This window comes from Anomaloglossus baeobatrachus, chromosome 11 (genome assembly GCF_048569485.1).
Source record: "Anomaloglossus baeobatrachus isolate aAnoBae1 chromosome 11, aAnoBae1.hap1, whole genome shotgun sequence".
NCBI lineage: Eukaryota > Metazoa > Chordata > Amphibia > Anura > Aromobatidae > Anomaloglossus > Anomaloglossus baeobatrachus.
In genome coordinates this window covers 37,498,218-37,526,114 of record NC_134363.1, presented here as the reverse complement: position 1 = coordinate 37,526,114, position 27,897 = coordinate 37,498,218, and the positions used below count along the sequence as shown (strand labels likewise).

Sequence of the window (27,897 nt, the reverse complement as noted above, 5' to 3'; positions counted from 1 at the left end):
GACACGCATACTGCTCTGCTGCATACATACATGCATACATACAGACAGACACGCATATTGCTCTGCTGCATACATACATACATACAGACACGCACACTGCTCTGCTGCATATATACATACATATACGCATACTGCTCTGCTGCATATATACATACATACATACAGACACGCATACTGCTCTGCTGCATATATACATACATACATACAGACACGCATACTGCTCTGCTGCATATATACATACATACATACAGACACGTATACTGCTCTGCTGCATACATACATGCATACATACAGACAGACACGCATATTGCTCTGCTGCATATATATATACAGACAGACACGCATACTACTCTGCTACATATATACATACATACAGACACGTATACTGCTCTGCTGCATACATACATGCATACATACATACAGACACGCATAGTGCTCTGCTGCATATATATATACATACATACAGACATGCATACTACTTTGCTACATATATACATACATACATACAGACACGCATACTGCTCTGCTGCATATATACATACATACAGACACGCATACTGCTCTGCTGCATATATACATACATACATACAGACACGCATACTGCTCTGCTGCATATATACATACATACATACAGACACGCATACTGCTCTGCTGCATACATACATACATATAGACACGCATACTGCTCTGCTGCATATATACATACATACAGACACGCATACTGCTCTGCTGCATATATACATACATACAGACACGCATACTGCTCTGCTGCATATATACATACATACATACAGACACGCATACTGCTCTGCTGCATATATACATACATACATACAGACACGCATACTGCTCTGCTGCATACATACATACATATAGACACGCATACTGCTCTGCTGCATATATACATACATACATACAGACACGCATACTGCTCTGCTTCATATATACATACATACATACAGACACGCATACTGCTCTGCTGCATATATACATACATACATACAGACAGACACGCATATTGCTCTGCTGCATACATACATGCATACATACAGACACGCATACTGCTCTGCTGCATATATACATACATACATACAGACAGACACGTATACTGCTCTGCTGCATACATACATGCATACATACAGACAGACACGCATATTGCTCTGCTGCATACATACATACATACATACAGACATGCATACTGCTCTGCTGCATATATACATACATACATACATACAGACAGACACGTATACTGCTCTGCTGCATACATACATGCATACATACAGACAGACACGCATATTGCTCTGCTGCATATATATATACAGACACGCATACTACTCTGCTACATATATACATACATACAGACACGTATACTGCTCTGCTGCATACATACATGCATACATACATACAGACACGCATATTGCTCTGCTGCATATATATATACATACATACAGACATGCATACTACTTTGCTACATATATACATACATACATATACATACATACATACAGACACACATACTGCTCTGCTGCATATATACATACATACATACAGACACGCATACTGCTCTGCTGCATATATACATACATACAGACACGCATACTGCTCTGCTGCATATATACATACATACAGACACGCATACTGCTCTGCTGCATATATATATACATACATACAGAAACGCATACTGCTCTGCTGCATATATACATACATACAGACACGCATACTGCTCTGCTGCATATATATATACATACATACAGACACGCATACTGCTCTGCTGCATATATACATACATACATACAGACACGCATACTGCTCAGCTGCATATATACATACATACAGACACGCATACTGCTCTGCTGCATATATATATACATACATACAGACACGCATACTGCTCTGCTGCATATATACATACATACATACAGACACGCATACTGCTCAGCTGCATATATACATACATACAGACACGCATACTGCTCTGCTGCATATATACATACATACATACAGACACGCATACTGCTCAGCTGCATATATACATACATACAGACACGCATACTGCTCTGCTGCATATATACATACATATAGACACGCATACTGCTCAGCTGCATATATACATACATACAGACACGCATACTGCTCTGCTGCATATATACATACATATAGACACGCATACTGCTCTGCTGCATATATACATACATATAGACACGCATACTGCTCTGCTGCATATATACATACATACAGACACGCATACTGCTCTGCTGCATATATACATACATATAGACACGCATACTGCTCTGCTGCATGCATACAGACACGCATACTGCTCTGCATGCATACATACATATAGACACGCATACTGCTCTGCTGCATATATACATATAGACATGCATACTGCTCTGCTGCATATATACATACATATAGACACGCATACTGCTGCTCTGCTGCATATATACATACATACAGACACGCATACTGCTCTGCTGCATATATACATACATATAGACACGCATACTGCTCTGCTGCATGCATACATACAAACACACACCTTGCTCTGCGGGGCCCACACACGCGGCTCCGGGGGTCACACACACGGCTCTGCGGGGCCCACACACGCGGCTCCGGGGGTCACACACACGGCTCTGCGGGGCCCACACACGCGGCTCCGGGGGTCACACACACGGCTCTGCGGGGCCCACACACGCACGGGGGGACAGGGAGGGGCGGGGAGGGAGTGATGTCCCACATACTGATCAGGTCACGGTGCAGATGGGGCCCACACAGCGCCGGAGGGAAGCGATGTGCTGGGGGTCGCTGGCTGGCACTGTGACTCCTTCATCTGTGCGACCGAGCAGGACGCCGGGCGGTAGCTCCGCCCGCAGATGATGCTCAATGCAGGAGAACACAGTGGCCTTAAAGGGCCGGCAGCCACAGTTTCCAGTGCCAAGGACTGCTGCCCCCGGGCCGACCGCAGGTAAGCCGAGCGGGACCGTCTGTGTGTGTGTGTGTGTGTGTGTGTGTGTGTGTGTACGTGTGTACATGCCGCGGGCAGGAGGGGGCGGAGTGAGCTGAGCGGGGAAGTGTGGGCTTCCTGCACGTAACTAGGGTAAACATCGGGTTACTAACCAAAGCGCTTTGGTTGGATACCCGATGTTTATCTTGGTTACCAGCTTCTGGCAGGCTGCCAGCGATGGCTCCTGCACACTGTAGCTGTAAAAAGCCCTGCTTTTTGCTGCTAGAACTGTTCTCGAACTTATCTAGAACTATCGAGCTTTTGCAAAAAGTTCGAGTTCTAGTTCGATCTCGAACAACCCCAAAAATCACTCGAGCCTAGAACTGGAGAACCACGAACCGCGAACCGCGCTCAACTCTACTAACGAGGCCGGATGTGCGTCACGAATTCCGTGACCCCAACGACATCGCGTTAGAGATGTCGTTGCATGTAAATCAGCCTTATGTCTAATGCAATCTTCAACAATCTGTAAAATGGGAGGTGGCTCTTTTTTCCTTGGCGATAAGAGCAGATTGAACTAGAAATTGTTCAATTTTGGTGGAACCTACTATCACGATTCCTCTGGGCAGAGTATTTTGCCTTTGACGATGCTCTGCTGTGCTTTCCTGATTTACTTAGCTAGCAGATTGATTGACACGGCAGGACTCCATATTGGTACTGATTTCTCAGGTTTTCCACCTTCTTGGTAATTGCTCAGACTTCTTCACTGAGCATGCTCGCCCAGAACCTTGACAGTTGTATTCTCTGGTTCTGCAGTTGTGCTGTTGGCTTGTGTCTCTGCTAGTGTTCTGATCTTCGTTTTCTGACTCTGGACTGTTATTTAATTTCTCTCTGCCCGCTCCCTGTTCTTGTCGTGACCTCCTGCCTTCTGACCTCGGACTGCTACCTGACCATGTCTGTTTTCTCCCTGAACCTATTACGTGCTCTCCTAGATGTCTGACCCTCTGATTGTGACCTAACTACATCTTTGCTTACTCCTTGTGCTCATATACGTCCTCCCATTACCAGACCCTGGCTTTCTTGACTACTTGTCTTCTGACCATACTACCCATAAATAGTGACTAGCATCACACCTAAGAATTTTAGGAAATTCAACTTGAAGTCAATTTGCAGCAAATAAATCTACTTTTTCACGTTAGAATATCATGAAGGATCCAAAATGAAAACATAATTTTTAATGATTTCAAAAGAACAACTATGATGGATACTTACAGACCACAGTTACTGTGTAGGGGTCACTAAAATCCTTACTAATAACGTTACTAGCTTCACACTGGTATTCTCCTGAATCTTCTCTAACACTGGAGAAATTGAGAGTCTTGTTATCTGTAGAAAATGTAGTTCCTGATCCAAACGAGATACTGTCACCATTCCTGGTCCATGTTACCATTGTAGCATGAGACATGTTACAGACGAGGACAAATGGATGATTTTCGAAGGGTTGGCTGGTGTCCGATTTGATTACAGGTTTCGTAACTGGCTCTGCGAATAGAGGAACATACAGGAATTATTGTGACAATTTGAAATTTTGGTTTAGATTAAAAGTACAAATTAGAGGGTTATTCCCAATAACAAGTTATCCCTTTTCCATATAATGGGGAACACCTTACTGTTTGCTGGGTGTCCAATCACTGAGATGCCCAGTAATTCTGAAAACAAGACTGTAGAGCATGCTCAAGTTGTACATTATTTTTCGTCTATGGGACTGTATTGGGAAACCAAGACTTGGCTTTTCTCTCCTTGCCCCATCAATGATGATTGGAGGCTGAGGATGCACATCTCTACTCCATTCCAGAAAAAGTTAGGAGCTCTATTCACAGAATTCCAAACCCTTGACTTGTCAATACTTGGGATCCAAAAGGTTGGACTCACAACAATCAACAAATAACCTCGGATATCATGGCTCTGGTGGGACATGCGGGGACGCAATGCAGGGATCAGTCGGGTACTTACTTAGCAATGAAGCAGACGCTGACAACAGGGTAAACCAAGTCTCTGAATGCCGTTACCTCTCGAGGGGAGCTCGTCCGGATCCCGGCCCCCACAGTACTACCGGTGGTCTGTAACCTGCCTCCTGGTACTAAGTTTTAGATTGTCCGTTGTGGCCCGGTAGCTTGGAGCTGTCCGGGCCCCGCTCCCCACTGTGGCTAAGTGGAGGAGCCTGCTCTCAGGAGCTCACGCTTGGGATTTCAGTGGGCTGCTTGCTGGAAAGCCCTATCCCCCTCGTTGCGCTAGTGACCCGATCTCTGAGCTGGTGGGAACAGTCCATAAAGGCCCCGTTCTCCGCAGGTTAATTGCCAAGTTGCCTGTAGCTTCTCCCTGACCTAGGGTCCGTGTACCCCATCGTGCCTTCAATCCCGGACCGGTGATAGGACCAAGCTGCTGACCGTCCTCCTTGACAGATCCCAGGCACCTAGTCTAAATCCCCTGCGACCGGGGGTCCGACTCCTCTAGGTCCAGACCACTGTCTGCGACTTAGTTTCCTTCTGCCCTGGGAGTTCCAACTCCCAGCTTCATCAGAGCTCCTCACAGCTCGAGGGCTACCACTGAACTGACTTGACACCTCCCACCTCCCTGCCTGACCCCTAGGTGGGCGGCCCTATTCCTGATTAAGCAGCCCACTGGTGTGCCTGACAGGTGTGGTGCAAGGTGTATCTAGGATTTGTGAATGCTGATGGAGGCAGTACTGTAGGATAGAGACCCAGAACCATGGGGGGTTGAATACTGCATGGGTAGGGAAGTTTGTGCAGTACTCTGTAACGAACTGAATAGTCCAGGGGCATCACAAATTGTAAAGTTCAGTGTTCGTCCCAAACACTGGGTGCCTGGGACTCGGACTCAAACACGGAGCTACGAAAAAATCTGTGTAATAGTTTGAAAATTGGGTACTGTGCATATGTTAATAAAGTTTGTTCAAAAGCTGCAGTGAAGACAATCAACAAGCTTTATTGCATGTGAAGGTGCCTCTATGCTGCTGTGAACAATAAAGAGAAGAAAAAAATGACATAGGCTTCCATCTATTTTTGATAAGCAGCTAAGGTAAAGCAGACAGCTGGGGGCTGCAACCCTCAGTTGTCAGCTTTACCTTGGCTGGTTATCAAAAATAGAGGGGATCCTAAGCCATTTTTTTTTAATTATTAAATAAATAATTTAAAATAGATGGCTTCGGGTCCCTCCTATTTTTCATAACCAACCAAGGTAAAGCTCACAACCAAGGGTTGCAGCCCCCATCTGTCTGCTTTACCTGTGCTGGTTATCAAAAATAAGAGGGACCCCAAGGTATAGCAGACAGCTGGGTGCTGTTATTTTCAGGCTGTGAAGGCCCATGGTTATTTGGCCCCTCCCAGCCTACAAATCGCAGCCCAGAGCCACCCCAGAAGTGGTGCTTCCATTAGATGGGCCAATTCTCTCTTTACCCATCTCTTATTGATTTTCCTGGTGCAGTGGCAATTGGGACAATGGTTTATGGGGTTTATGTCGGCTGTGTAGTGATAGCTGGCATCAAACTCAGGGGTTAGTAATGGAGACGTGTCTAGCAGACAGCCCCATTACTAACCTGGCAAATATAGAGTTATAAATAATCACACACACGTGGGGGGGGGCGGGGGCTATGGCTTCTTTTTAATAGAGCAGAGCCGACACCGTTTTTTTAAATTATTTTAATAATTTAAAAAAAAAATGGTGTGCGATTCCTTCTGTTTTTGATGACCAGTTAAGATAAAGCAGACAGCTGAGGGTTGCAGCCCACAGTTGTCTGCTTTACCCTTGCTAGTTATCAAAAAGAGGTGAAACCCCACATCTTTTTGCTTTTTTATGTTTTTCCCTATCCACATTTGTTTCCATTTTGATTACTTTTGCAGCTCCCTAGGCCTTTCTATGACCATTTTATAGGAATTTTACAACACAGATTATCAATTGACTTACATGGGGTTTACCCGGGGCTAAGTTTTGAATTTCCATGGATCCCTTCATCTTTACTAATAGACTTAGTAAAAGCTAGAATACCTTTTTTTATATATTTAAAAATTCTAGTTGACATATTCTGTTATTCGGAAATTTCATGTAGTAGCTACAGAGGACATAATGTTGATCTCTGTTGGACCTTGTGTAATAATCCAGGTTCAATGGAACATTTCGTTGACTGGTCCAATCTCAATCCTGTTCAAATTTTTGAAAAGTGTATGAGACCTTAGAAGTTGGGGCACATAAAATTTGTTATTCACAAGTAGGGCAATGAGTTGGGAGGAGACACTACTATGAGTCTTTAGCAGCGAGTCCACCAGAGTGCATGGAGGTATGTTGTTCTTAACTGCCTTTTTTGTTTCAGATTAGAAAATAGAATTTGATGTCTGATTGGCTGTCGTGCAATTTGGGCACTTTTTCCTAGATACACACGTGGTCAAAATTGTTGGTCCCCCTCGTTTAATGAAAGAAATATCCACAATGGTCACAGAAATAACTTAAATCTGACAAAAATAATAAATTAAAAAATCTGTAAAAAGAACAAATGAATGTCAGACATTGCTGCTTTTCTGCTTCCACAGAATGTTTAAAAAAATAAAACTCATGAAATTGGCCTGGACAGAAATGAGGGTGCCCTTCTCCTCCTCCTCTTCCTCCTCCTCTTCCTCCTCCTCCTCTTTCTTCTCCTCTTCCTCCTCCTCCTTCTCCTCCTCCTCCTTCTCCTCCTCCTCTTCCTTCTCCTCCTCCTCCTCTTCCTCCTCCTCTTCCTCCTCCTCTTCCTCCTCCTCCTCCTTCCTTCTCCTCTTCCTCCTCCTCCTTCTCCTCCTCCTCCTTCTCCTCCTCCTCTTCCTTCTCCTCCTCCTCCTCTTCCTCCTCCTCTTCCTCCTCCTCTTCCTCCTCCTCCTCTTCCTTCTCTTCCTCCTCCTCCTCATCCTTAACTTAATATTTGGTTGCACAATCTTTTGAGGCAATCACTGCAATCACACGATTCTTGTAACTGTCAATGAGACTTCTGTGCCTCTCGACAGGTAGTTTGGCCGCTCCTCAACAGGAAACTGCTCCAGTTGTCTCGTGTTTGAAGGCCGCCTTTTCCAGACGCCATGTTTCAACTCTTTCCAAATATGCTCAATAGGATTTAGGTCGGGGCTCATAGAAGGCCACTTCAGGATAGTCCAATGTTTTCCTCTTGGCCATTCTTGGGTGTTTTTAGCTGTGTGTTTTGGGTCATTATCCTGTTGCAAGACCCATGAACTGTGACTGAGACCAAGCTTTCTGACAATGGCAGCACATTTCTCTCTAGAATCTCTTGATAATCTTGAGATTTCATTGTACCCTGCACAGATTCAAGACACCCTCTACCAGGTGCATCAAAGCAGCCCCAGAACATAACTGAGCCTCCTCCATGTTTCACAGTAGGGACAGTGTTCTTTTCTTGATATGCTTCATTTTTTCATCTGTGAACATAGAGCTGACGTGCCTTGCCAAAAAGTTACAGTTTTGTCTCATCTGTCCATAGGATATTGTCCCAAAAGCTTTGTGGCTTGTCAACATGTAGTTTGGCAAATTCCAGTCTGACTTTCTTATGTATTTTTTTTTCAGCAATGGTGTCCTCCTTGGTTGTCTCCCATGAAGTCCACTTTGGCTCAAACAACAATGGATGGTGCGATCTGACACTGATGATCCTTGAGCTTGAAGTTCACCTTTAGTCTCTTTAGAAGTTTTTCTGGGCTATTGTTTTACCATTCGTATTATCCGTCTCTTTGATTTGACATCATTTTCCCTCCTGCGACCACTTCCAGGGAGGTTAGATACAGTCCCATGGATCTTACATTTCTGAATAATATGTGAAACTTTAGTCACAAGAACATCAATCTGCTTAGAGATGGTCTTATAACCTTTACCTTTAACATACTTGTCTAAAATTTTCCTTCTAATCTCCTGAGACAACTCTTTCCTTCGCTTCCTGTGGTCCATGTTGAGTGTGGTACAGACCATGTCACCAAACAGCGCAGTGAGTATCTGTAGCCCTATATACAGGCCCACTGACTGATTACAAGACTGTAGATACCTATGATGATAATTAGTGGACACACCTTGATTAACATGTCTCTTTTTGTTTTTTGTCACATTATTTTCAGGAGTTCGATCATTTCTGTCCAGGCCTGTTTCCTGAGTTTTATTTTTGAAAAAAATTCTGTGGAAGCAGAAAAGCAGCAATGTCTGACTGTCATTTGTTCATTTTCATAGATTTTTTTATTTTTTATTACTTTTGTCAGATTCAAGTTATTTCTGGGACCATTGTGCGTTGTTCTTTCATTAAACGAGGGGAACCGACCATGTGTGTAGATCATATACAGAATGAAATTGTAACATATGGAGAGGTAGAAAAAAAGTGATGCTCACCATAGACGGTCAGGATCACATTTATATCCTCTGCTGATGTCACCGTCTGTATCTGTGCTATATAAAGCTCTTCATCTGTGGTACGTAGATCTCTGATGTGTAATGATCCGTTATCTGAAACTGAGATCCGATCATTGTAGAGACTTCCAGGAAACAATGGGGGACTAATGTCAGGAGCATATGTCAGGATGTGATTTGACAAATTTTTATTTGATCCTTTATACCAGAGGACGGCCTCAAGATGGCCAGTAATCCCAATAATGCTCAGGGTGACAGATTCATTAATAACCGGATACTGAGGGATCGGCTGGATCCTGATCTGTCCATCTGTCACATCCATCGTGAGGACGAGGAGAACTAAAAGAGAAAAGTTCATCAGTTTCTTTATATTTTTTGTAGGAATTTTAAACCTTTCAAAAAACACATAAACCATCATGTTTGCTTTCAAGTAGATCACTCCCAAGGATATTGATCCTTTACCATCATTAGGGAATGGTTGATTTATTATTACACCATAACTGGACTTGAATACTCATATTGCGATGCTTTTAGTCATTATCTCTCATGCTAACATTGCAAGTGTGCCAATAGGCGTACAGAGAGAACCTCTATCTCAGATTTTAATTGCCATGGTGGCTATTTCCTGCGGCATCGGAGGGGGAGTGATGGCCAGGACAGATTTATTTCTGATCTGGAAATTTGCACTGGAATTTTAGCTTTATACTTTACTAGCTGTAGTACCCGGCATTGCTCAGGATAATAATTGTGTACCCCCACTCTCTCACTTTTGCGCTCTGTCTCCCTCTCTGTCTCCTTCTCTATGTTTTTCTCTCTGTTTCTCTGTCTCTCTGTCTTCCTCTCTGTCTCTTTGTCTCTCTCTATCTGTCTGTCTCTGTGTCTGTCTCTCTGTCTGTCTCTTTGTCTTTCTCTGTCTCTTTCTCTGTCTGTCTGTCTCTGTCTCTCTGTCTCTCTCCTTGTCTGCCTCTCTCTGCCTCTCTCTATCTCTCTACCTGTCTCTGTCTCTCTCTATCTCTGTCTCTTTGTCTTTCTCTGTCTGTCTCTCCCTGTCTCTCCCTATCTCTCTGTCTCTGTCTGTGTCTCTGTCTCTTTCTCTATGTTTCTCTCTCTGTCTTTCTCTGTCTGTTTCCTTTCTGCCTCTCTCTGTCTCTCTCTATCTCTCTGTCTCTTACTGTATCTCTCTCTCTTTGTCTCTCTGTCTGTCTCTCTCTGTCTCTCTCCCTGTCTGCCTCTCTCTCTCTGTTTGTCTCTGTCTGTCTCGCTCCCTGTCTACCTCTCGCTCTCTTTGTCTGTCTTTCTGTTTCTCTCTCTCTCTGTATGTCTTTCTGTCTTTCTCTATTTATCTATCTGTCTCGTTATTTCCCTCTCTGACTCACTATGTCTCTCTGTCTCTCTCTATCCATCTCTCTCTGTCTGTCTCTATGTCTTTCTCACTTTCTGTCTCTGTCACTCTCTGTTTCTCTCTGTCTCTCTCTCTCTGTCTGTCTGTCTCTGTCTCTCTTTGTCTGTTTCTGTCTGTCTCTCTATCCCTCTCTCCACCGATATCATATTACCAGACACTTAAGCTTCTTATACTAAGAATGTCCTTCGTTGCCTATAGCAACCAATCACAGCTCCTATTTATGACCTGTAGCTCCCAGCTCCATAGACTTTAATGTAAGCAGGTTTTCTGGGGAATAACTGAAAAGCGCGAGGTTAAATTTTCCCCTCAAAACATAGTCTATAATGTTCCCAGAGCCAAATGAGGTGTCTTTGCAAAATTTCATTATTTTAAATATAACAGTGAGGATCCTTTAGTGGACATGCACACACACACACACACACACACACACACACACACACACACACACACACACACACATACATACATACATACATACACATACACATACACACACACACTGACACACATACATACACACACACATACATACATACACACACACACACACACACACATACATACACATACACACATACATACACATACATACACACATACATACACACACACATATACATACATACATACACACACATGTATGTGTGTGTAGGTATGTATGTATGACGTCGGACGCATCATGCACCGTGGCTTCAGAAGGAGGACAACAAAGATGGCCAAAAGAAGCGGCGCCGGCACCGGAGGACGAAGACACCCATTTGACCCACATCCAGTGCAGTGACCGGTTTAGGTGAGTATTATAAAGTGTTTTTTATGTTCTACACTGCGGCCTGGGCTCTTATATACAGCATGTTAGAATGCTGTATATAAGAGCCTGGTGGTGGTGGCCGCAGCTTATAGGCCAAAAAACTGGTGACAGGTTCCCTTTAAAGCCAATTTTTTAATTAAGTGGATGCTGAATTTGCAGCTCTTTTCTATGGTTTCACAGTATTAAGAAGGTAACAATATTATGGGGGCACAGTATTATGGGGCACAGTAGTATTGTGGCAGAATATATGGGGCACAGTATACAGTGGGGACCATTATACAGTGGAGCACTATGCCAGCTGGCCTCGGGGACACTTTCCACAGTTCGGGATCACTTTGCAGTCACCAACAAAATGGCTCCACACTGTGATCCTAAACTTCATCCTCCCTTATGCTTTTGCAAACACCCAGAAGGGGAGGGGGAGGTGACATCACACACAGGAGAGCAGATTCCGCCCACTTTTACTGCAGTTGTAATGTGAGTTACTTGTACACAGCTGCTCCTCCTAGTGTTTAAAAGTGGAACATATCAAACCTTTTAATTATTTTTTATATTTTGCTCAATTAAAAACAAATCATAATACTTAAAGAAAACATTAAAACATGAATACTTTAATTTTTTTAGTTTTTTTTTTTTTTTTTTTGATGGCACCTTCCCTTTAATTTTTTTCATCCTCAATGTATACATAGTGAATGTTTTTATTCACTGAGAAGATACAAAGATCTTAGAAATAGTAATAGAATAATCTGAAGTGTATATATAGTCACCAAGACCTTGCACCCGTTGTACTATCACAAACAGTATCAGCATACGCAGTCACGTAGACAGAACACCATATTTTTATTAGCAAGGATAACGAGCTATTGGCAGAAGAGTCACTTGCTTATTATCACTTCCTTATAAATGTGGCATTCTGTGAATATGAATCTTACCTGTCAATGCAAATCTCCTCATTGCATAAAATGGATTGCTGGTTGACTCTTCTGGAGATCTAATGAAGAATAAGGAACTTGCATGTGACTGACAAGCCACAGCAAACTATTGTGTAAATCCAGTGAAGAAATATCTCACTTGTGTTAACCCTTCAAATGGTCTGCTTCATAAAGTGTCTTGGCTGAAGTCAATCACTTCCTCATTTTTGGTTGCTGCACCTCCGACAAAAAATGCAATAAAAATATGTATTTACCCCAAAATATCAAGTCCAAGTCATACAGGTCCATCAACTGAAAAATAAAAAAGTTTAACGATCTCGAAAAAAAGCAACACAAACCAATTTTTTTACCAAAGTTGTGATTTTTTTTTAGCCATTTTTCAAAATATTAAAAAACTATATAAGTTTGATATCATTGTAATTGTATGGACCTGGGAACCATTTTTATTGCACAATGAATGCAGCAAAACCCAAAAAAATCCCAAGGTAGCAGAATTGCCAGGGATTGTTTTTTCAACACTTTTTCTGACTTGATAGAAAGGAAAAGAGTTATGGCTCTTGGAAGAAGGGTTGAAAAAAAAAACAAACGCAGAAAAATGAAAAATGTTCTGGTCAAGGATGGGTTGTATAAATAAAATTCTTTTCATATGGAAGTGTCACAGGGTGTGATTGGATCATTAGGAGCAGGGGAGCCTAAACTGGCCTTCAGGCAAGGGAAATACGTTCCCAAAGATACTCCTTACGGTGGTGATGTTTGGGCCGCCTTCCTTGCCCTAGCTTCTAAACAACCCTTGTCTAGTGGCCCCCCACCCTCCATTCAGGAGAGGGCCAGGACAGGAGTAATTAATCTCACACAAATAGATGGAGAAAAAACAAAACTCAAACTCACAGCAACTACTCACAGAGGTATAGAAAATACATGATCAGGAGGAAACTAAAGAAAAGGAGGAAATAATCAGACAACAAGAGTATTTCCACAAAACACCAAACACAGATGTTTGCCAGCAACAGGATAACAAAGCACAAACACCAGAGTCTCTAAAAGCTATAATCGGCATAGGAGAACAGGCTCCACCATCTTAAAAGGGCGGAGGTGACCATGATAGGTCTCCTGCAACATGTAACTCAAGCAGCAATCCCCAGGATAGCAAAAATTAACTCCTGCAAGCCCGATTACTAACAAGAGCACTGCTGGTCGATACCTAAGCCTGTCTGTTCATCTCAAAACCAGTATTGAGTGGAGTGTCCTATTCTTCTGTGTGAATAGCATCAGAAGTAGTCCTAACACTCAGTGATTTTTGAGCCAGACACCGTGTGACAGGACGTGTATGTATTTTGTAGAATATAGCTCGTAAGTAGGTTGGCTCATCAGGAAGCCCATGGACTAAACGTTTGTACCTAGAAGGAACATGGACCAACCACCATGGACACCATCTTCACGTACCACAACAGTAATGCCGTCTACAATGTAGGCTTCTTCCTACTCATCACATTATTGGTTAGAGTTCTGCACTAATATGCCCTGAGTTTAGGTTGTTGAATAAGTACAACACTTAGTAGTGTGACGCCCCTGGACTATCAGGCCATCACAGTAACGCCCCTGGACTATCAGGTCGTCACAGGGTACTGCACAAGCTGCCCTTCAGTGCAGTATTCCGCCTCCCTCTTGGTTCTGGGTCCCTATCTAAATGGTGTTGCCTTCAACAGCAAATCAAATCCTAGATACACCCTGCACTACACCCACCAGACACACCAGTAGACGGCTTGAGTGGAATAGAGTCGCCCACCTGAGGGGTCAGGGAGGGGAGGTGAGGTGTGTAGTGAGTCGGTCAGAGAGTGGTTGGGAAGTAGCCCTCGAGCTGTGAGGATCTCAAAGGAAGTCGGGAGCGGTGGCTCCTGAAGGAACTGTCTAGGTTGCAGACGGCGGTCTGGGCCTAGAGGAGTCGGACCCCCGGTTGCAGGTAATTGTGGCGAGGTGTCTGGACTTGTCGAGGAGGACAGCCGGCAGCCTAGCACTGTTGCCGATCCAGGACCAAAGGCACGACGGGGTACCCGGACCCTAGGTCGGGGAGTAGCTTCAGGCAACCCGACAATTCACCTGAGAATGGATCCTTTATGATCTGTTCCCACCTGCTCCAGAATCGGGGCATTAGCGCAACGAGGGGGATACGACTTTCCAATCCAAAACTTTCCAGAAAATCCCAAGCTTGAGCCCTGGAAGCAAGCTCCCATACTTAGCCATAGTAGAGAGCGGGGCCCGGCTAGTTCCATACTACTGGGCCACGAAGTTGAAGTCAAACTAAGTGCCAGGAGGCAGTTCACGGATCACCAGGCAACACTATTGGGAACGGGACCAGGACGAGCTTGCCTCAGCATCAGCGGTACCCAGAGACTTGGTTTACCCAGTTGTCAGTGTCTGCTTATGGGCCGAGTGAGTACGAGAGTGAACCTTGCACCTCATGGCACCCCCCTACACTGAATCCCGGGTCATTCCCCTACCCGTGGAGGGCTATGGCACCTTGATACCCCACTTAATCACCCCGGGTACTCCCAACGGCAGTGGCGGTTCTCCCCAAATTACCGTACACCACGGGTGGCGTCATTAACTACATATCAATTCCCCTGTAACTACCCCCTTTCATTTGAGAGGCCGCACGACCCCCGTGTCCGGAGACCCTCAAGCCACAGCGAACCCAGATCCGAGCAGCTCGACTGCTTCCACAGGGGCGGCAAAGTAGCATCTTCTCATAACGGTACATTTTTGGTTAATTGCTCAACAAGCCAACCATCTTAAGTCAAGGACAAAGACTCTTTTGGGGACACAGATAAGATTCCACAAACCTTGAGAAGACAAGGAACATTCCATACCATGAATAATGCTCCAAAAACAACACTTCTTTAGGGTCTTATTGAGCACCCCTTAAAAATATTACTATGTGGGACACTTATAGCATACCGATATCGGCACATCTTTAGAATCCGCCTCTGTGTTGGCTAGAAAAATGCTAGAAAAATCATCACATAATTGTCAGCATTTTTCCAAAAAATACAACTGGCACAAACCTCCTTGGAGACCAAAAGGGTTACTTAATATTTCTTTTACTCTACTTTTCTTTTGTAATTTGTGTTACTTTATTTGTTTTTTTTTTATTTCTGGAATGTGACAAATATTACATTCACGTGTGCCAAATTTTCGTCTACTTTGTGTCTACACCAGCAATACATGTTCTGTCTTTTACGCTGCGTGCCCACGATGAGCCTTTTGTGAGTTTTGATGTTCCAGAATTTCAGCACCATTTCTGCACCTCTTGTTTTAATTAGGTCGTTTGCATTTTTTTAGTTGCATTTATGTGTGCGATTCTTTTACATGCACACTGCTTTTTGTCTCTTTTTGATGCATCATGATTTCAATAGAGCTGCTTTGTTTTTGGTTGCTTCTGGTATTTGGCTTTGCTACAACTTTATTGATACAGTCTTGTGCAGGTTACATGTGTTTTCGATGTGTGTCTGTTGAGGAAATACATTTTAAACGCATTTGCGTTTTTTACTTCGAATTTTCCCCTTTTAACCCCGTTACCGACCAAGGACATACTGGGACGTCCTTGGTCATCTTCCTCCAATCACATCGGGCTCCGGCAGTGAGCTTGTTGTAATCCCCACTTATCTCTGCTGATCTGATCAGCATCGATGTGTCTAACAGGCACAGATGGCTCTCCGATCCACCCACGCCTGTTAACCTCTTAGAATGCTCTGTCAAATACTAATAGCGTGATTTAAATGGCAGCATTAGGGATCGCGGTGTTCCCCGCCACCATTAGCAGCCCTGTGACGTGATCATGGGGCGCCTTGGTAGCGCAGGGTCAACTGATGGCCTCTAATGCTGCCATGACTCACTTTCCTGTGAAAGCCGAAAGAGCGCAAAACTCACAGGAGATGAGCATTCTGGGGAGGAGGACAAGGCTTAGTTTTTTGAGAGGAGACTATATACATACACACAGCAGGTAAAAAAAGTATAGAACTTGCCACAACATTTTTAAGAATATGTATTTCAAAAGATGCCATTGACATTAATTTCTCAATAGATGTCAGTATATATATATATATATATATATATATATATATATATATATATATATATATACATTCAAACCAAACAGGAAAATACAGTATATCAAACCATAGATGTCCATATATTAGGTTATGTGTAATATTGAGAAGTGAGACAGGGAAAAAGTATTGAAGACATGCAGAACGAAGATTGCAACAAGCCATGGAAAGTCATAACACCAGCTGACATATATCAGTAATTAAAAAACAATTAGTGAAAAATAATATCAGCTGGTTCAACTGATGGTGTTGGTGTTTCATTACCAAGGTGCCACACAAGAAACATCTCATGATGTGTAAAACCAGTTAGCTGTCTCAAGACCCTTGCAACCTTATTGTTTTAAAACATACTGATGGCACTGATTACAGAATAAATTCTAAATTACTGAAGTTTGCCTATTTCAGCTGGATCTGTACCCGACGATATACTCTCAGCTAAAATGCATTGCAGCTGGGTCCCTCCACTACTATACATTCCGCCAGTCAATCTGAGTGTGAATCATAGACGTGATATGACAGCGTAAAAACAGGGAACATATTTACCAGGAAAGGGCCCAAGATTTGTGGCATTACTGCCAGTGTTGGAAACTTTGACTATTTGTTTCAGTAATTGTTATAAAAAAAAATCACGGACAGACGATATTGTTACGGACACATTGGAAAACAATAATAAGTTGCTATGATTTTAAGTGATCCATGTATACGGCCCATAATTGTCACAGGTGTGTCACGGTTGACAGACAACCATGTGGCGTCCGCCTGCCGTAGGTCACTGTGTTTGGCTGCATAAATTACTCCTTAATATTTCATTCTTTCTTCTCTGGTATGTATTGAGTTACATGTATGTTTAAGCTTAAGGGCGGCGTCACACGCTACGATATATCGGGCGATATGTCGTTGGGGTCATGGATTCCGTGACACACATCCGGCATCGTTTGACATATCGTAGCGTGTGACAGCTACGAACGACTGTGAACGAGCAAAAATACTCACCTTATTGTTGCTCGTTGACACGTCGCTCATTTTCATAATGTCGTTCCTTTTTCTGTGCGCCGGTTGTTCGTCGTTCCCAAAGCAGCATACATCGCTCCATGTGACACCCCGGGAACAACTAACACAGCTTACCTTCGTCCCACCGGTAATGAGGAAGTAAGGAGGTGGGCGGGATGTTACGTCCCGTTCATCTCCGCCCCTCCGCTTCTATTGGCCAGCCGCTGTGTGACGTCGCTGTGACGCCGAACGTCCCTCCCCCTTCAGGAAGAGGATGTTCGCCACCCACAGCGAGGTCGTTCGGGAGGTAAGTCCATGTGACGGGGGTAAACGACTTGCCCGTGATGCACAAACCACGGGGGCGGGTGCGATCGCCCGATATAGCGTCCCGTGTGACGCCGCCCTAACTCTTTCCTTTTAGGACCTACCAGATATCTTGGCAGTTCAGCTGCAAATCCTCATCCCCACTCCCTGTGTCTTTATATACCTGTATGTCCCCTTGGTTTGTTGCCGGTGATAGAGTTTTACTCCTATGCTCTCCAGATGTCGGCTTGGAATCACCTGTGGAGACACATTGTTGTATGTTGTTGTCCTTCTCCCAAAGTCATCCTGGAGATAAGTTGTCCATTTGAATTTTCCTAATTGTTTTCCCTGTGTGTACTTTTGGACTTAGTGGGGTTGACTAGTGCTCATCCCATCCAGTCACTTCCTAGGGCCTATTTAAGGGTCAGCCAGGGCCTAGGTATCCTGATCGGCACATAGGTATGGAACCTATCTAGGAACTTCAGGGGATCCAGGGGCCAGCAGTAGGTTTTATCAGGGGGTCACCATATTTCCCTTCCCTAGAAACAGAGTTTCCCTTTTTTCTCCCCTCCCTAGCGTGACATTAATTCTGAAATGAAGACATCATCTACAGTCACTGTAAAATGATAATAGTTAAAGTCAATATAATTTATGCGTTTCTTCAGCCTCAAAGAAAATCAAAGATGTCTCCGTATTTTTTATGTACAGGGCAAAAAAGTGCACTATTTTTATGGACTGTCATGGAATTTGTGGACGGTTGATAACTCAGATTGCTATATGGTTTGGAGAATTGGCAACATATACCGTATTTTTGGTATTATAAGACGCACTTTTCCTCCCAAAAATTTGCGAGGAAAATGAAGGTGTGTCTTAAAATCTGAATATAGCTTACCGGGGGGGGGGGGGGCCTGTCTGTGCAGCTCTGTGTCCGGGCTGCCGGGTGCCTGTCAGTGTGTACAAGCGTCTGGGTGCCTGATGCCGGCAGATGGCTGCCTCTTTGTTCTGGTGGTCGGCTGCCTCTCTGTGTGGGTGGGCGGGTGGGTAGCTGTGCAGACTGTGGTGGTTGTGCTGCGAGTGTCCAAGTCTGTCCACGGTCCCGGCTTCAAATGATGGTGCTGGGAGTCAGCGCGTGCACAGATGGAGCTCTTTGATGAGAGCTCCATCTGCACATGCGCCACTCTGGGCACCATCATTTGAAGCCAGGACTGTGGACAGACTGGGACACTCACCGCACCGGCCTGCTCCACCACTAACCTGTCGCTGCTGCCACCACTGACCTGCCACTTCCACCACTGACCTACCGCTGCCGCTGCCACCACTGACCTGCCACTGCCACCACTGACCTACCGCTGCCGCTGCCACCACTGACCCACCACCGCCTCTGCCACCACTGACCTGCCGCTACTACCACCACTGACCCGCCGCCGCTACTGCCACCACTGACCCGCCACCGCTACTGCCACCACTGACCCGCCACCGCTACTGCCATGACTTACCTGCCACTGCCATAACTGACTAGATGCTGCTACCACTCGTGACCCCTCTCCACCACCGCTGCTGCCCCCCCCTCCGGTAAGGCAACACCGGAGTATAAGACGGACCCCATTATTTATTTATTTTTTTTACCTTTTTTATCTCTAAATTTGGGGTGCCTCTTATAATTAGGTGCGTCTTATAAAAAGAAAAATACTGTATGTTTTTATGGGATTTAGAACACTACAAGGGTAACGCACACTCCAAAAAAGTGACTCAAGAAAAATGGAAGAGGAAGTCTTACATTTTACAACTAATTCTTTGCACATTACTGCAGTTGGTAAATTTAACAGTACAGTTTACACCAAAAAATGGAAGTGGGGAAAGCAGTACATTTTTATAAAAATGAGGAAGTATTACCCTACTTTATGGAGGTTTAATAATTGGTTATAGGAAATACAAAATAATTGATAATTGCTGCAATTTTTTAAATTGAAATCAGTCAGTTGTTCACGTCTGTTCTGAAATGTGTTAGACCCTCGGACTCAGTATCTTTTTTGTCACCGATCAATAGTTGTCAGGATTAAAGGGAACCTGTTATCATAAATTTAGCTTGAAACCTAAACGTTTCCCCCTCTGCAGCTCCTGGGCTGCATTCTAGCAATGTTCCTGTTGTTCTTGTGCCCCCTTTCTGACCAAAATAAAGACTTTATAAAGTGGTACCTTTTTGTATTGAAATCTTGATAATGGTACACTGGGGCGGGCTCTCTGGTGGCCGTTAGTCTGCCTCCTGTCGCTTTAGGCCGTCCCCCATCGCTCCATTCCATACTTCAGGACGCCGCCCACTGCGCCTGAGGTGCCGCGCACGCGAGGACCGCTGGTCACGTGTGTTGCAGGCACGAGATTATGGGTGGCACTGTGATTGCATTGCAAGTGCCCGCCCATCATCGCGTGCCCGCCCTTTCCCCTCTGCCTCCAGCGTTCTGCGGTGGTGTCCGGTGGTGTCCTGCTCCGCTCCTCCCATCTATTTCCTGCTGCAGGGTAAGATGGGAAAGAGGTGACATCTGGTCATCTGGCCAGCGCTTGCGCAGAACGCTGGTGGCAGAGCGGAGAGCGTGGCCACGAGATGATGGGCGGGCACTTGCGATGCAATCTCAGCACCGCCCATAACCTCGTGCCTGCGCACACGTGACCAGCGGTCCTCGCATGCGCAGCACCTCGGGCGCAGTGGGCGGCGTCCTGAGATATGAAATGGAGCGATGGGGGACGGCCTAAAGCGTCAGGAGGCAGACTAACGGACAGCAGAGAGCCCGCCTCCGTGTACCATTATCACGATCTGAATACAAAAAGGTACCACTTTATAAAGTCTTTATTTTGGTCAGAAAGGGGTCACATAAACAACAGGAACATTGCTACAATGCAGCCCAGGAGCTGCAGAGGGGGAGACGTTTAGGTTTCAAGCTAAATTTATGATGACAGGATCCCTTTAAGGATAAGCAAATCTGCTGAAAATTGAATTCCTATGGAGATTACCTATATGGAGGACAAAAATATATTGTACCATTTGTGGAATACCGATCACTCTCTAGGGATATAAACTGGGGAGACCCCTGAAGAAGCCTATGCAAAACGTGTTATTGGGACATGTTGCATGGTGCATATTGGGACACACGCTACCATAGGTAAGCGCAATATTGGTTGATATTGTGGTTGCATATACACTTATACATGAATCACATAATGAACTTTGAAACACTTGCTACACAGTATATACTGCTGCAAATATTATAAACTGCAGCAAAGATTTGGGGTCGGCCACTACATATAAGATATTGGCATATATTCATGTTCATTACAATTCTGGTTATCTTAATTTTTTCAACTACTGCGCAGCCTTTTTGTACTAACCCTCCCTTGCCTCCATGCTTTTCCTATATACTGTGTATAAAAAAAATCTGGATTGGAAAAATGGTGAGCAAAAACAGAAAAAAAATTTAAAAAAAAAAAATTGTTGGTTCCCCTCGTTTAATGAAAGAAAAAGCCACAATGGTCATAGAAATAACTTGAATCTGACAAAAGTAATTATAAATAAAAAATCTATGAAAATGAACAAATGAAAGTCAGACATTGCTGCTTTTCTGCTTCCACAGAATTTTTAAAAAAATAAACCTCATGAAATATTCCTGGACAGAAATGATGACACCCTTTTCCTTCTCCTCCTCCTCCTCCTCCTCCTGCTCTTCCTCCTCCTCTTTCTCCTCTTCCTCCTCCTCCTTCTCCTCTTCTTCCTCCTCCTGCTCCTCTTCCTCCTCCTCCTCCTCTTCCTGCTCCTCCTCTTCCTGCTCCTCCTCTTCCTGCTCCTCCTCCTCCTCCTGCTCCTCTTCCTCCTCCTCCTCCTCCTCCTCCTTCTCCTCTTCCTTCTCCTCCTCTTCCTCCTTCTGCTCCTCCTCCTCCTTCTCCTCTTTCTCCTTCTCCTTCTCCTCTTCCTTCTCCTCCTCCTCTTCCTTCTCCTCCTCCTCCTCATTTTCCTCTTCCTCCTTCTCCTCCTCCTCGTCTTCCTCCTTCTCCTCCTCCTTCTTCTTCTCCTCCTCCTCCTCCTGCTCCTCCTCCTGCTCCTCCTCTTCCTCCTCCTCTTCCTCCTCCTCCTCCTCCTTCTCCTCTTCCTTCTCCTCCTCATCCTCCTGCTCCTTCTCCTCTTCCTCCTCCTTCTCCTCCTTCTCCTCTTCCTTCTCCTCCTCCTCCTCCTGCTCCTCCTCCTCCTCCTTCTCCTCTTCCTCCTCCTTCTCCTCTTCCTTCTTCTGCTCCTTCTCCTCATTTTCCTCTTCCTCCTTCTTCTCCTCCTCTTCCTCCTTCTCCTCCTCCTCTTCCTCCTTCTCCTCCTCTTCCTCCTTCTCCTCCTCCTCTTCCTCCTTCTCCTCATCCGCCTCCCCCTCCTCCCTCCTCCTCCCCCTTAACTTAATATTTTGTTGCACAAACTTTTGAGCCAATCACTGCAATCACACGATTCCTGTATCTGTTAATGAGACTTCTGCGCCTCTCGACAGGTATTTTGGCTGCTCCTCAAGAGCAAACTGCTCCAGTTATGTTTTCCTCTTAGCCATTCTTGGGTGTTTTTAGCTATGTGTATCCGGTTGCAAGACCCATTACCTGTGACCTGTGAATGAGACCAAGACCAAGGAGATTTTGCCCACCTAAATGGATGGCTTCCGAGGCATCATCCACGTCAATCAGCACAGGAGGAGGGACAGGAGGTGCAGATTAGGACGCCCATCGGACCGGACGGGACAATATACATACAGGGTGTGAAATTTAATAAAGGTATTTTTGGGCTCTACAGTGGGGGTCAGGGGGTAACATGCACCTTCATGGAATGCAGCACAGGCACTGCTTAAGGTTCTAATTTTAGTTTAGAAGGCCAAAATCTGGAGGCAGGTTCCCTTTCAAGAGTTATTCTTAAACTTTAATTTATTTTTAAGGAAACAGGATGGATTTTGAGTAGATATTTTCATGTAATTGTGTTTTTGTGCACTTGTCACCCATCTTCACATTTTCATACACATTAATGTGAGCCTCTTGATTCTCTGATGTCTCTGGAGATAGAAGAAAATATACAATATGAAGAGACCATAATAATACCAGACCATGCTTTAAGCGACTATTTATCATTATGAATCACTCTAAATGCAGGATTAAAAGATGGAGACTCACTTTAAAGAGTACCTGTCACTTCTTATAAATATATATATACTGGCAAGCAAAAGGGTAACAATGTTTTGACCTTCTGACATTTAGGCTCTATATCTCACCACCCACTACAGCTCGGAGCATGAGACAGCCTTCATCTTATAGATAATCATCTTGGATATCTCATACATAGATTTCACTTTCAACTATTTAGTATATGATTAGTTATGCAGATTCTTGTCATGTCACTGCATTGTTACTGTTTTGCTCCTTTATCTTCCTGTTCTCACATTCCATAGTAGCTCAGTGTGTTATTAGGTTAATTCCCAAGTGAAAGGTCACTGGTTCAAATCGAGGAGCAGCCATGTAGAAGATTTCCCAAGAAAAGAGAAATAGCATCATCCCGCTCATCGATAGTGGTCTCTCGGCCAAGAAAAATGCCAAACTGCATTATGTGAGGCCATGATAGTTAGAAGAATACAAGATTAAAAAGCAAGAATAAAAATAAAGAAATAATAAAATAATAAAAATAGTGAGATCACAGACGTACATGCAAGCACCAAGCGACGCACGTTGCACAAGTCTGGAATGGTGGCCCGAAAAAAGGTGAAGAAGCCTCGACTTTTCTATCATCATAAAAAGTGTTGACTCGAGCTTGCAAAATTTATGAAAAGTGGAGAGAAGAAGATTGGAAACGGATGATTTGAAGTGATGAGATGAAAGCCAATAGATGGCTCTGATGGGGGGAAAAAGGTCTGGAAGAAACAAGTGAAAGAGGGAAATGGATCAAGAAATTTAAGAACCTGTCAAGTTTGGTGGAGGAAGCCTGATGATATGACTGTGTTTCATAGCTGAAGTCATTGAACACTTGACCAAGATGGATGGTGGTCTCAATGCTGAGCTATATGTGAGTATCCTACAAGACGAGTTACTTCCTATGTAGCACCCACGGGGCAAGGGATTAACTTTACTTGTCGCCGGGCTGGGTGATGTCGGGTCTGGTGATGTCACGGGTGGCCTTTACCCAGTTTCGTGGCCCAGAGGTGTAAAATAAAAGAAGGGGTTTGGGGTGATGATGGTGAGGGATTGTTTTTGGATGCCACCTGTGGTATGCGGCCAGGGAATCAGCCGCCGCTGCTGTCGCTGTCCTCCGGGGTGGAAGGTAGTAGCAGCTAAGATGTTTCTTCTCCCCACAGGTGGAGCGGGCCCTGCGGAGGATGATGAGGGGAGTAGTAATGGCGCTGGCGCCGGCAAGGACAGGCGGACACAGTCTCTGCGGGTTCAAGGTCTCTTTACTCACCGTCCTGCTTTTACCCGGAAGATGCCGGTCACCGCCGTGATGGGCCCCAGCCGATCCCGAGCAATTCGAGGTCACGGCTGGTGTTCCCACTGTGAGTCCTTTCTGGTCAGGGTCCCTCCAATTCTGGTGTAGTTCGAATGGGGAATGGGGGGTGGGTTTTTCCGGCACTCTCCACAGACCATTGTGTATCCCATGTAGCTGTGAAGAACCCGGGCTAAGCTGGATGCTCCAAGCCATGGGTCCTATGGTACTCCCAGAAGTGTGAGGTAAAAGAAGATTTGACCGAGGTCCCAGTGTGTGCCCCACCCCAAGCTGTGCCCGGGACTAACTGACTATTTGTAGAGATGCTCCTTCCCTTTTCCCCAAGTAGTGACCGCCCCCCAGATGGTTGTCCCAGTGACCAGGAAAGTCCCATGTTTCATGATGGCCACCCCCCTATCTACCCCAGGCCATCCCCCCAGTGGGAAGGCACCTAACTGTTTGTGGTTTGTGAATGTGAGAATCACCAGCGATTAACCTCTCCTTACTCGGGATGAGTACTACATCTTAAGGGAGATGCAGTATCCTGTGGCGACTGAAGCCTCAGGGGCACTACACATACACTTGAATTCTATGGGTATGAAAAGGACAACAATGCTCCAGCAGGACAATGACCTGAAGCATACGACGAAATTGGAGAAGAAATGGTTCAATGACAATGAAGTAGAGGTGCTGGATTGTCCCCACAGTCCCCAGACCTCAACCCAATCCAACACTTGTGGGTGGAGGTGAAGGAAAAGCTGTATACATTGCTAAGTGACCCGACCCGTGACCCGTATACACCAACATTGGGAACATGTAGAAGAGACCTAGGATCAGATTTTTGTCAAGACGTGCTAGAATCTGATAGAGAGCCCAGAAGGATTCAGGAGGGGTGAAAACCAAAGGTGGAATTACAAATACTAACAAAATATTAAAGATGAAAAGTTAGATTTTTAGGAGCAAAACAGTAACAATGCAGTGACATGACAAGAATCTGCATAGCTAATCATATGCCGAATAGCTGCAAGTCACATTTATGTAGGTCCATAATAAACAGAAGGAATTTGAGATTTAATGATATTACTATTACATAGCTATAGACTCAAAGCAATATGTAAATTTTGGATAATTAGCATAAACTTTGCTGGTGACTAGTTATTCTTGGTAATTATTTCCTCTTTAAGTAAATACATGTCACTATTTTTTTCTTACCATTTCTCCTCTTTCTCAAACATTTCCTGTACACGTAGAAACTTCCAATAATTATTAATACGAGGCCAAAGAATAGACCAAATGTGAGTCCAAGTATAAGTCCAATGGGAACTTCACATGCATAAATTGTCAACTCTAAAGTTAAAAAAAAAAAAGGTAGAAATAAATAATACAAATTCACTATATGCAGTTTAGTATTTACCCACACATCTTAATTGGCCCTGGAATTTCCCCATTGTTTATTCACTAACTGTCGCAGTTCCGCTGTGCGGAGCATTTTGCATTTGAAAATGCTCTGCTATGTGTCCTGTGCACTTTTGTTCAGGTTGTATTTCAACACTAGGTTCCACGTTGGTTTTGGGAGGTGCCCTCACAGATGCGCCTCGTTCCTGGTGATTGCTCTGATTCTTTACTGGGCTTGCTCTGTCTGAACTTCGTCATTCATACTTCCTATTTGCTAAATGTCCTCTTGGCTCCTGTCTGGTGTACGTGTTCTGATCTTGGCTTCTGACCTCGGACCTCTTCCTGACCATATCTTTGTTTGCTCCCTCAATCTTATACATTATCTCACAGCTTCTGACCTCGGACCTCTTCCTGACTATGTTTGTCTGCTCCCTAAACCTTATACATTACCTCCTGGCTTTTGACCTAATACCGCTTCCTGACCACGTCCCTGTCTGCTCCCTGAACCTTATACGATATCTCCTGGCTTCTGACCTTGGACCTCTTCCTGACCACATCTCTGTCTGCTCCCTGAACCTTATATGTTACCTCCCGGTTTCTGACCTCAGACTTCTTCCTGACCACATCTCTGTTTTTTCCCTGAACCTTATACATTACCTCCTGGCTTCTGAACACCTCAGACTTCTTCCTGACCACATCTCTGTCTGCTCTCTAAACCTTATATGTTACCTCCCGGCTTCTGACCTCAGACCTCTTCCTAACCACATCTCTGTCTGCTCGCTCAAATCTGACCTCAGACATCTTCCTGACCACGTCTCTGTCTGCTCCCTGAACCTTATACGTTATCTCCTGGCTTCTGACCTTGGACCTTTTCCTGATCCCATCTCTGTCTGCTCTCTAAACCTTATATGTTACCTTCCAGCTTCTGACCTCGGACCTCTTCCTGACCACATCTCTGTTTTCTCCCTGAACCTTATACATTACCTCCCGACTTCTGACCACATCAGACCTCTTCCTAACCACATCGCTGTCTGCTCTCTGAACCTTATATGTTACCTCCCGGCTTCTGACCTCAGACCTCTTCCTGACCACGTCTCTGTCTGCTCCCTGAATCTTATATGTTACATCCTGGCTTGTCTGACTACCCTTCCATTCATACTACTCGTAGTGTCTAGCATCACATTAACACAAACTATGACTAATGCAGAACAAGAGATAAATACAATTTTATGGCTAACCACAAACAAATCATTGCTTCTCTACCTTCCAAACACTACAATTGTTGCTACTCTACAAAAAAGCTTGTTACAAAGCTATGTTTTTTTCTGGATACACAGCATGTGAATAAACTATTACCAATATACAAAAAAAGATAAATATTTTTTATGGCTAACAGCAGACAAGGGCTTTTTTATCTTCTAAACACTAAAACTATTGCTAGTTTTTGGATCAAAGCTATGGTTTTCTCTGGATGCACAGCAAGTGAATAACCTATCATCAATAGACAAAAAAGAGATAATTTTTTATGGCTAAAAGAAAAGTGCTTTTTTACCTTCTAAACATTAGAACTATTGCTATGCTACAAAAAAAATGATAATTTTTGGACCAAAGCTTGTTAGAAAGCATTGGCTTTTATCTGGATACACAGCATGTGAATAAACTATTACCAATAGACAAAAAAAGAGATAAATAGATATTTTATTGCTAACAGAAGGCAGGAGCTTTTATACCTTCCAAACAAAAACTGTTGCTACTCCACAAAAAAGGATAGTTTTTGGACCAAAGCTTGTTACAAACCTATGGATTTTTCTGGATGTTGATAAACTATTACTAATTGATAAAAAGAGATTTTTTTATGGCTAACAGAAGACAAGCTTTGGTTTTTTAACTGCCAAACACAAACTGATGCTACTCCCCAGAAAAAGGATAATTTTTGGATCAAAGCTTGATAGAAATCTATGGCTTTTTCTGTACACACAGCATGTGTATAAACTATTACAAAAAAAAAAAAACAACTATTTTTTTAAGGATAGTTTTTGGATCAAAGTTTGTTAAAAAGCTATGATATTTTCTGGATACACAGTATGTGATA

The 27,897-nt window shown here is 44.1% G+C and overlaps 1 protein-coding gene across 1 annotated transcript in view; it reads right to left on the bottom strand.

Annotated features, from left to right (window-relative positions):
* LOC142256461 (cell adhesion molecule CEACAM1-like) overlaps window positions 1–12,599 on the bottom strand; it is a 40,264-nt gene extending 27,665 nt beyond the window's left edge. Inside the window, exons 1-3 of the mRNA XM_075328154.1 lie at window positions 12,534–12,599; window positions 9,374–9,730; window positions 4,220–4,489 (exon numbers count right to left, since the gene is read on the bottom strand). Coding sequence (XP_075184269.1) covers window positions 4,220–4,489; window positions 9,374–9,730; window positions 12,534–12,555 — 649 coding nt within the window. The 5' untranslated portion in view covers window positions 12,556–12,599. The remainder of the gene's footprint in view (window positions 1–4,219; window positions 4,490–9,373; window positions 9,731–12,533) is intronic.
* Window positions 12,600–27,897: the final 15,298 nt, after the last annotated feature.